Here is an 11,354-nt window from a genome sequence, read left to right as displayed (position 1 = left end):
AATGTACTAAATGTTATCGAAGTAATAAAATAAATTTGTATTCACATAAATTGTTTTATCTTAACAAGACAATTAATATGCTATTGAAAGTAAAATTAGGGGGTTTTAAATGTTTGGTTTAAAAGAATAATTACCGAAATATAAACTTGTTGAAAGTTAATCATATTAAAGATGATAGGGCCTTCCTTCGAGTCTCCTATATGACCCTATCGATGCTGGTTCTATTTGCTCTATGATGATTCCTGTAACACCCCATAAAATTCTTTATTTAATTTAATTGATTTTTGGATTAAATATTAGAATTATTTGAGTTATTTGAGAAAAGTAGAATAATGAGGCTAATGGGCCAGGATTGCTTTTAGTAGAAGGGGGGTGTCAGTTGTGAAGCCCATTGCTAATAATAAACTTATTTTCATAAAATAGAAAAAGAGAAGGATTTGTGAAAATAGAACCAAAGGAGAAGTGAAGTCTGAACGTGAAAGAGTAGAGAAGCAAGGAAGTGCGACGCGAGGAAGAATGAAGAATCAACCTTCAGGTAAGGGGGGACTCTTCCATTTAACTTCTATTATGGGATTATAGATAGTAGGATAGATTGAGCATGTTGTTTGTATCAATTGGGTTATGTTTAGGTTTTAGGATGTTAGGTTGGGGTTGGGATAATTTGATGAAAGTTACACGATTTGGTGAATTATGGATGTTAGATACTGATATGATGTTAATTGATGCTTATTGTGTGCTAGATGTGTGTTATAATATGTGTTGTTTTACTGTACGTGAAATCTGGTAAAAATGGAATCGGTTTGGTAATGATTCGGTGAAATAGGGACAAAATCGTAGGCTGTTTTCTGCGATTCGGATTCCTGGAAATCGCCAGTTCGCGCCGCGTCCAGGGGTTGGCGCCGCGAACTGCTTGGCAGAAGGCACAGGGAAAATTTATGTACTCAGTACGCGCCGCGAACCTTGTATGCACCGCGAAGGCGTACTTTCTATTCGTTACGCGCTGCAGACTGTGTGTGGCGCCGCGTGCTGTAGTGATAGTTGTTTTCTTGGAAAAAATTTAAAGATGTGTAACTTTTAAACCGTATGACCGTTTTTAGTGCCGTTTCGAGCACGGCGAAGCTAATTAAATGATTTATACGATAAAATGGTGTTTTGAGTCATGACTCGATTTATTTGGTTGTGATGGTTTATGCGTACATGTACATTGGTAAATGTTTTATCTGTTATGATGTAGTGGTTGTAACTGGTGATTGATATACATATATTGTTGATGTAAAATATATGTTTGTTATGATTGAGAAATGGCATAACTATGTGTGGCTATTACTTGTTGCGTTGGTTGAGGATTATGATATTCAGTTGATTGGTGTTGATGATTAGCATGCTGTATGTGATGCATGCATTTCATAATCATGTCGTGGGCTGTATCCCTTATGGTTGTGGGACAGCGGTAGCTAATTCCCATTGTGCGGAATTAGTGAGAGGAGTAGCCGAATCCTTATGGTGGTGAATCGATGAGATGGGTTATCCCATGTTTGGTACCACGTGCATATAGTTGCATTTGCACTAAGCTACTTGTATTATTATAACATGAATGGAAGATTGTCCAATGTTATAATAGGTGATGATTGTGTAATTGTTGTGATTTAATTATGTTGTGGCGAATCTGATCATAACTGTAATTGAGTGAATAATATGTGATTGATATTTTATTATGTATAGCATATAACATTGGTTAAATGTGAATAAGACTCACCCTTACTGTTGTTATTTTTCAGATTGAGGACTAGCTTTTGTGCTTGGTGAGGATTAACTCGTAGAGTGAATCCGTTTGAGTCAATTGGGTCTGTGTCATGCTCTGGTCGTGTAACATTGGGGACGTTATTTAGAGTTACCTGATAAACTCTTGTTTTTGGCTATTTGTTTTATGGTTGAATTATGAGTCTCCGACTCCGGATGTTTAATTATTCAGACGTTAAGAATATTCCGCTGCGTTAACATGTTATCTGGATAATTTTGGTTTATCGTTCCTTTTATGGCATGACATGAATATTTGTTTATTTTGATGGAGTTGTAATACCCTTTTCATGTTTTACTCTGATTTTAGTTAATTTTTCGGCGGGGTTTAGAAGGGTGTTACAATTCCCTAGTGATTACGATGGTTTAACTTAGCTATTATACCCAATTCTTTGGTGTATAACTAACTATTCTACACTACAACTCCCTAATCCCTTAAGTCAGCTGGATAGTAAAAATAGGTAATATTTAATACGTTAAACTTTAAATCACAACTTATAATTTCTTATCCCTAAATCAATTACTAAATTTTAATTTATATATATATATATATATATATATATATATATATATATATATATATATATATATATATATATATATATATATATATATATATATATATATATATATATTCGTCAACACGTATAAAATAATATACATAAAATTAATGATACGAATTAATCAAAAGTGACAATAGCATAATATACAAACACATGATTTAATAGGTTCATCTAGCACGCGCTAATCAATAGAAATTTAATTACTCATACTAATAGTAATCATAATTTAAGAAATAAAGAGACAATACATGAATCTCTGATTACAATATGACTTTCAATGATGAAAACCTTCGGTCCAAAACTTGTTCTGCATTCAGAAATCTCTACCAAAAATGTCCACCCTTATTCCTGCGTCATTTCCTATTTATAGCAACAATAACGTTACAGAAAAAATGGGTCATCGCAATGTGTTGCACATTTAGCCACGATGTGTTTCTTCATAATTCTCTTCTTTTTACTCGTTCTTTCCTAATTCCTTCCATTCTTTATTTCTTTTCTATTTCTTAATCAAAGCTAATTAAAATTATCTAAAAATAATTAAAAACACATACAAATACAAATACTTATAAAAATATGATAACAAAGTGTGATCATGCTACAAATAACAAACATGAGAAATGCAAAATTATTAAATTCCATTGAATTTTGACTAAATCTAAAATGTCTCTAACCTATGTGGACTCGATATTCTCGAGAAAGATTCCATTAACTCTTTGCACATTTTGCTGAGGGAAAATGAACTCATCCTAAATATGATTGTTTGAAAATTTTGACTAAAATTACTTTTTAAGTGTAAACAAATTAATTCATTTTGAATTATTTTGTTTTTATAAATGAGTTGGTCATTTTAGGATGGTGAGTAATTTTGTACTTCCATTGAGGTGCCACGTCAAAGATAAAAAATTATGATATGCTGATTTAATATTTGGCATTTTAAGGACCTATTTAAAAGTTTTGAGAAAAATGTAAATCTTTACTTTAAATGAATGTGAAAAGAGAAATAGAAGAAATGGTATTCCTCCACTAGAATTTTTTTTTAATACAAAATTCTGCGTAATGCAAAACTTAAAAATTATATTTAAAAAGAATTTTAGCTATAGAGTTAAAGTAAGTACTTTAAATTTAATTTGTAAGGTTAAAATATTATAAAAAATAAAATATATTAATCATAAATATTTATTTATCATTTAATAAAATATTCTTTCAAATAAAATGTAAAATTTATTTCTCTTATAAATTTTCTCCAAAGTCATTCAGTCCTCTCTAAACTCCCTATCCAACTCCAAGTTAATGAAGCATAAGGAGTGACCACATTTTCTATAATAATATTAAAAATGTGTTAAACATTGTAGAAAATATTAAGGCACAATCTTATAAATGACACTTACTAAGAAAAAAGGGACCATTGTCTTTACTATAAATGTCTCTTGATCCTTTGAATTATTGTCTAGAAAATAACCCCATGTTTATGTAGTCATGGTCTCTACCTTTTTCCCAATTATATTATTGCATACATCAACTCATACATCCCTTATACTCATCAATATATAATTATCTTCTTAATTTCATTTCTCTACTCATTCCACCCTTTGATTAATAACAAAATAACAAAATAACAATAATAATTCTTCTAATAATCATATCCACACACACCCACCCACCCACCAAATGCCCCCACAAAAAGTCTCATTCATTCTCTTTCCCCCAATTTACTCCCACAAAACTTTATATAACCACACCATCATCTAATCATCCCATTCTTCCCTTACAACCTCTCTTCACACCATCCCCTCATTTCATCAATCTCTCTCCCTTTCTCTCTCTAACTTGATGGGTCTTAATAATCAAGATGCTGGAAATAACAACTCAAACCTTCAACTTATTCTAGGCTTAGCTCTTACTCTCACCAAACAAGACACACCACCATCCAACAACAACCTTACAAAACCTTATTCATCAAGCAACAACAACTATGAAGCTGAACCATCTCTAACGTTGGGTTTATCTAGTTACTACGAAGAACATGTTGATTTTTCTGCACAAACAAACTCACCTCTCCATAGCGTTGTTTCGTCTTTCTCTAGTGGGAGAGTGAAAAGAGAAAGAGATGTTAGCAGTGAAGAAATCGAAGTAACGGAGATAGAAAGAGTTTCTTCGAGAATTAGCGATGAAGAAGAAGACGGTGCCACCGCAACTAGGAAGAAACTTAGACTTACCAAAGATCAATCTGCCATGCTTGAAGAAAGCTTCAAACAACACAGCACTCTCAATCCTGTAATAATAATTCAAAATCTCTCTTTTCATAGTTTTATCTCTAAATATCAAATTCTTACTTTTTTCTTTTATCATTTATTTATCAAAATTTTCAATGAATTTACAGAAACAGAAGCAAGCCTTAGCCCGAGAGTTAAATCTAACAGCTCGACAAGTTGAGGTCTGGTTTCAGAACCGCAGAGCCAGGTAAATATTTTTAATCAATATTCAACTGTTCTGGAGTCATGTCTCTGCACAACTATCAACTGAACTGATATTTTTTTTTATATAGATTTTAGAGATGAATATTAACGAATGGTATATTAAGATATTTTTTGGTTTGTTTGTAACAGAACAAAGCTGAAGCAAACTGAGGTGGATTGTGAATTCTTGAAGAAATGTTGTGAAACATTAACAGATGAAAACAGAAGGTTACAAAAAGAGGTTCAAGAATTAAAGGCACTGAAGCAAGCACAACCTTTATATATGCCTATGCCTGCTGCAACTCTTACTATGTGCCCTTCATGTGAGAGGCTTGGTGGTGGTGTTAATGGTGGTGCTTCCAATAAGAGCAATTTTTCAATGGCTCCTAAACCTCACTTTTACAATCCTTTCACAAATTCTTCTGCAGCATGTTGATTTGTTACTATGAAAAGGGTTAAAAGATAGAAGAAGAAAAAAGATGAAAACAACAAGAGTACTTTCCTACACAACCTTTGTATTTTTTGGTTGAGGGGAAATGTTTGGGAACTACAGCTAGCTTCTGAAAGGGTTAAAGGGTGTAATTAGTTAATTAATACTGTAGAAATTAGTATTTAGTAATTGATTATCAATATTACTTTTTCTTTTTTTTACTTTTTTTCTTTTTTTATTTTTCTTTATTATATATGTTTGTAAATTTTTATAATAGACATCATCTATATAAATGAACGTATAACTATTTTTTATCATTTGATTATTCATTTTTGTTGTGAGTATATGTATTTTTTTTATCATAAATTTGATATCTTAATGCTTAAGCCACATATTTTATTTGAGATGTTGGTTTGGTGAAAAGAATTTAACTTCAAATTTATTTGTAAAATAATTATTGATATTATTTTAAGAATTAATTGAAACTGTGAGTAAATTATAACCGTTAAATTTTTATAGATGTTTGATATTTTTTTCAATCATATATAAAATTTTACTTGTAAATAGTTGTGATGTATCACTATGTAAAATATTTTATATTGACCGTACATAACACTTATTCTAATTAATAAAATATTAATTTATCTATGCTTAACTTTGGTAAAAATTAATTTAATACTATTATATATTGAAAAACAGGAGTATTTATTTTCATAATGATTGGTGTGTTGACTCTAATAATATGGTAGCATCCTTAATTGGATGCATAAATTTATGAGGATTAAAAAGTATATAGTCAAAGATACATAATTAGAGACAATTATTAAGTTAAAGAAAGGTTCAAAGGCGTGGAGAAGGAGGTTAGGTCACGTGTTTCTGTCTGCAAATCAGTTGCTAAAAGAGTAACTGAATTAGAGAGAGAGAGAGTAGTTAGAGAAATAAGCTTGTGCAATAAGAAAGAATCAATGGAAAATTAACAAACAAACGAACAAAAAAAGATATTTCACATTTCTTTTTTCTCAAGTTATTTACTTATTATATTTAATTCACATACTTTGTTTTACGGTGGATAATACTATACTACTTTCCAACCAACTTCATGTTGTGTCAAATATCAATAATAGGTTAAGTTGCATCAAAATTAAATGTTTATATAGTGTTTAAAATGATGTTTCAAATTAAATGTATTTATTGTTTTTAAGTTGATTATGATATGATGCGTACACGTACATGGTTTCTTCTCGTGATATGATTTACTTTTAAGGCAATTTGTAGGTCACACCCCCACGTGAAGACCCAATTGCTATGTGTCTCACTCAAAATCTTAACATGAGATCTTCTCTCAAGGTCCTTTTTTCCATTCCTTTTTGCCTGAATTAATTGCTCCAAACATGTAATTGATTTGCATGATTGTTAATTGATATTCATATACATAATTATTATAAATAATAATTAACACAATCATAGATACTTTTATAAAATACTTTTTATAAAAACATTGAATCTGACCTTGAAACCGACTCCCCTAGTAGCAGATAGCTCGTATAAATTGACCAAACACAAAAATTGTTAACATATCATTTATATGATTCAAACTTCAAATCTTAACCTATTTAAATTTTTATTAATGAATAATTTAATGATTTGCAGAGTCGTCTTAAGCATTCGAATGTTATATGCTATATGTAGATTCATCATACTTTAGATGAAATAAAACATATTAGAGTCATATTTATAACAATTTAACTGTGACAAATTTTTTATAAAACTCTTAATAGATATTTTTTAACCATTTCAATTTTTATGTATGTGCGGTAATCCCTCTTACATATCTTAAAAAAAAATCAAATTACTTGGGTTATTATTAATCCAAAAAAACCATAATTATCCACCTCACATATCATTTGTGTTTCCCAACTACTCAAAAGGAATGGCAAAAATCTCGTGTCTGATGTTTCTGTATCCATACGTTATAGCCACGCTAACATGATTGAAAAATAAGATGGGACCGTAACATCATAATATAACACCAAAATTAAATTTATTTTATAGATAATTAAGATTGAATTCCACTCCTCAATCATAATGTTGTGGACCAATAAATATCATGAGAGGGACTTTCTAAGGAGACAACTTCCTGGAAACTACTACTATAATTTTGAGTCATTTTCAATACTTTCGTACACCATTTTTAACGTCCATCACAATCATATAATCACTAAAACACCCTTCTTTATACTCCAACTCCATAAACATGTGATTGTCATAGGACCCAAAATAGTGTGAAACCTAAGAAAGAAATAAAGAAATGCATCCACTAGGGTTGTTTTGCTTGTGGTTGTAACTTGTAAACCAAATATTCATCAAAGAATTAGAATTAGTCTTAGGTCAATGCATGTGTTTTTTCATCTTTCGTCAATCCGACCAAGACAATATTTAGAAATTATAATTTATAAGACGTAATTGAACTAAATGTTTGATGAAATGAAACTTCCTTATCATTGTATATGATAGTTGGTAAATAAAATCTTTGTATTAGGTTTTTATTAGTTTTCTGTTGAGTTTAGTATTATATATGAATATGATACGTGTGGACACAAGGAACAGTCCTTGCTAAGTCTAAGATAATCAAAAGACATATGTCTTGTGTTGGCTACTTTGTCTGACTATAATTGTATCCATTTTTTTTTACCAACAATAGTTGTTAATTGTTATTATATTCTTTATTGCTTTAATTGTCAATGATTAATGTTATATTTTAGGTTAAGAAGTGTGGTTGGGCCTAACTCAACCCTACAAAACCGGCTTGTAGGGTGAGGATTGCCTCCACTTATAAGGACATGTTCAGGCCATATATTATCCAATGTGGGACTCTTAACATTTTAGTTGAAACAAAAATATTTAATAACTAAAATTATTTGATTCAACTATACCCCATATTGTTGATATGGTAGTTTTTACAACAATATTATACAACCATTCAACCGCAATTGCATGGTAATTTAAAATCACGTGTGTGATTGTTTTAAACAATTTCAATCAAGTTTGTCTAATTCTTCTCACAAAAAATTAAAATTGTACATTATTAATTTCAAATTTCTATTTAGAACTGTTTAAAAAATTCGCAAACCTAATTAAATATTAAATCAAACTGAAGTTAAAATAACTAAATATATTTATATTTGGTTAGTAAACCAAACCATATTACAAAAATAGTTTTTAGAACTGAATTATTTGATAAATAAATCAAACCGAAACCAAACCGTATCAAAACTTAAATTGAAAAATGCTAAAAAAAAAGTTTTAACTTTAAAAAAAAAATTAAATAGTGTAAAAGTTGGATTCTTTGACAAATTATTGGGTTTGGAAAATTTTATCTTCCAGCAAGGTGGCGGTTCCAAGATCCAGCGAGTCCGGCTATGCGCCCGGGCTCAACCCTTATTTTCTTTGTACTTTCCCTAATTTAATAGCCGATTTTTTGACAAAACAGAGACAAAATTAAGGGCAAAATCAATAAAAATAAGGTGTGAAAATTAAAATAGATGAAAATCAATGGTGTAAAGTTTTTGCCGAGACTGTCTAAAATTCTTGGCTCCGCCACTGCTTCCGGCGGTTCAATACCAGATATAAAACCAATTATTTTAATTCAATTTTGTTCTGAATAAAATAAAAAGTTTGAATCGGTTTGAATAATCTATTACTACGGTTATATTCAATTCAATTCAATTTTCTAACATGCATGTCTTAGCAGCTGCAGTAACGGCAATTATATCCGCAACCAGAATCTCTCAATGTAAAACCATGTTGGAGTGTTGGTCTCATATTTTCTACCGACTCTTCCAACAATTGATGTCATGGCATGATTGGGACACTCGAGGCTATCTACAAAAACAAATTAGTTATACATTATAAATTCTGAAAAAAAAAGGAAAATAAAAGACAAAATCCACAAACCAACAAACTAAGGTAGCAGAAAAACTGAATAACACGCTCCAGCTAACAGAAATTAACAAAGACGTAGGTATATAACAGAAATACAGCTGGGGCCAAAATCAGCATAGGAAGACAAGAACCAATAGAAACATGAACAAATGGATTACCTAACTTACAAATATCGTCCATAAATATATTATAGACGTTTCCTCAAATTAAGCCACACATCAACTACTATCATTTTATGCTAAATTGATTGATGCAGCTAGGTAAGATGCTGAAAATTTGATTAGAGAAGCAAATATCATATACTATAAATTTTTATTTAAAAATACGTCATGTATAAACAATAAAAAGTGGTTATAAAACTATACAACTATAGACCTAATTTTGAAAAAAAAAAAAAAACACTTCAACATCTATATGTTGTAATTGTTTTATATATATCTTTAAAGTTTGAAATTGTGAATGATTAACCGGTAGAGCAAAATGGCTTTGTTTCGAGGTTTTTCATGTGGAGTCATCCTTTTCTAGAAGACAAATGTGATTGTGGTCCTCAATGAGAAACAATGAAGAGGTTCGGGAAGAGTCTTGAAATACGTGTTATGAATGTCACACATTTTGCTTTGAATTTTTTAGATAGTAATAAGTAATAACGTTCAATCAATGCTTGATGTTGTGAGTGCAATATTCTTTATTAGATGTTTCGAATGATGTTAAAATTAAGAATTATGTAATATTAGTACATTGGACATTATCTCTCTATGTCTAGGTTGCATTTTCATCTTAGGACACTTCTAGATCAAGTCATAAGCTTTTAGACTAGTTTAAAATGTGAAAAATATGCATTTTTGTGAAAATTCATGCTTGGAGTCGACTCACGCATGGTAGGAGTCGACTCCCACGGAAAGAATTTAGAAAAATAACTCTTTAGTAAAAAAAGAGTTGATACATAGCCCCTATGAGTTGATACACAACGCGAAGGAGTCGACTCCCTCGAGCTGTGGGTCGACTTCCACTGAAAGCCTTTTCAAAAGAAAAATTCTTTGTCAAGAAGGTGTCGATTCCCACTCATCTCGAGTCGATACATAACACGAAGAAGTTAACTCCCAGTGTTGTGTCTCGACTCCTACTGAAGTTGTTTTTGAAAAATTCTTTTCTATCCAAAAGGAGGCGAATCCCAGGCAGTATGGGTCGACTCCCTTATCCTTTGCAGCCCTATTTTTTCTATTTCATTCTTTCACACTCTCTCTCTCACACACACACACATACACACACACACACACACACACACATATATATATATATATATATATATATATATATATAGTCATTCATACATCATTTCTTAACATTGAAACCAAAAGTATACACAGAATTGTTCATCATCTTCATTCCCTCAATGCATACATACAACAACTACACATACTCATTTTTGTTATGTGATCTTGAGATAGTTTGATAAGATCCAATTAGGATTCAGTGTAGTCAATTAGGTTTGAAATTTTCTTCCAAGATCAAGGATTGATTCAGGATTTTTTCACAAGATTGTGCAATTTGGATTCAGCCGAGTGAAAGCTTGAAGAATGGGGGTTTCTGTCAAAGGAGTAACGGTAGTCGGAGGATAACTTTGGTAATCTTGGGTCATAATACGTTCGCAATTTGGATTTAGTCGATTGAAAGCTTCGAAGAAAGGGTTCTGTCAAAGGAGTAATGGTAACCAAAGGATCAAATTGGAAGTATCTGGTTACTTGATCAAGCTCAAGATTGAGAGAAGAAGTTATGTTTAACATCAACCATAGGGTTTAGAGGGTTGAATTGCTACATTTTCTCTTGTAAAACTACATTTGTAAAGGTTAATTTTCATTATCTCAATTCCTTTGGAATTAGGGGCAGACGTATCCATAGCAAGGTCGATTGGGGAACTGCCTAAACAAATCCTTGTGTGTGTGTGTGTGTCTCTCTCTCTCTTTCTTTCTTTCTTTCTCTCTTTTATATTTACGCGCAAATTGTTAAACCATTGATTGTGTGATTGATACATAGAAAATTTTTCTTTGTCTAATACTTCATACAATTTTGTTGAGTTGATTACAATCTATGTGATTGTAGATGGTTTCTAATCTCAAAAAAATTCAAAGAAAAATCTGGTTTGAATCGATTGCACACAAAGAGTTC

The 11,354-nt window shown here is 30.9% G+C and overlaps 1 protein-coding gene across 1 annotated transcript; it reads left to right on the top strand.

Annotated features, from left to right (window-relative positions):
• The first annotated feature begins 4,077 nt into the window (after positions 1-4,077).
• LOC131606937 (homeobox-leucine zipper protein HAT22-like) lies at positions 4,078-5,563 on the top strand. Its single transcript, XM_058879023.1, has 3 exons — positions 4,078-4,634; positions 4,741-4,820; positions 4,967-5,563. Exons 1-3 carry the CDS (start codon positions 4,191-4,193, stop codon positions 5,250-5,252), a joined length of 810 nt encoding a protein of 269 aa, XP_058735006.1. The 5' UTR covers positions 4,078-4,190; the 3' UTR covers positions 5,253-5,563.
• The last annotated feature ends 5,791 nt before the right edge of the window (positions 5,564-11,354 follow it).

This window comes from Vicia villosa, linkage group LG1 (genome assembly GCF_029867415.1).
Source record: "Vicia villosa cultivar HV-30 ecotype Madison, WI linkage group LG1, Vvil1.0, whole genome shotgun sequence".
Lineage (NCBI taxonomy): Eukaryota > Viridiplantae > Streptophyta > Magnoliopsida > Fabales > Fabaceae > Vicia > Vicia villosa.
Note: the sequence above shows the minus strand (reverse complement) of the source record. Positions and strands in the feature narration are given on the sequence as shown.

Bases quoted from the DNA above. Each gene is read 5' to 3' on its own strand.
- LOC131606937 (XM_058879023.1), top strand. From the start codon at position 4,191: ATGGGTCTTAATAATCAAGATGCTGGAAATAACAACTCAAACCTTCAA. The intron at 4,635-4,740 runs GTAATAATAATT...ATGAATTTACAG, and splicing joins AACACAGCACTCTCAATCCT to AAACAGAAGCAAGCCTTAGC. The intron at 4,821-4,966 runs GTAAATATTTTT...TGTTTGTAACAG, and splicing joins TTTCAGAACCGCAGAGCCAG to AACAAAGCTGAAGCAAACTG.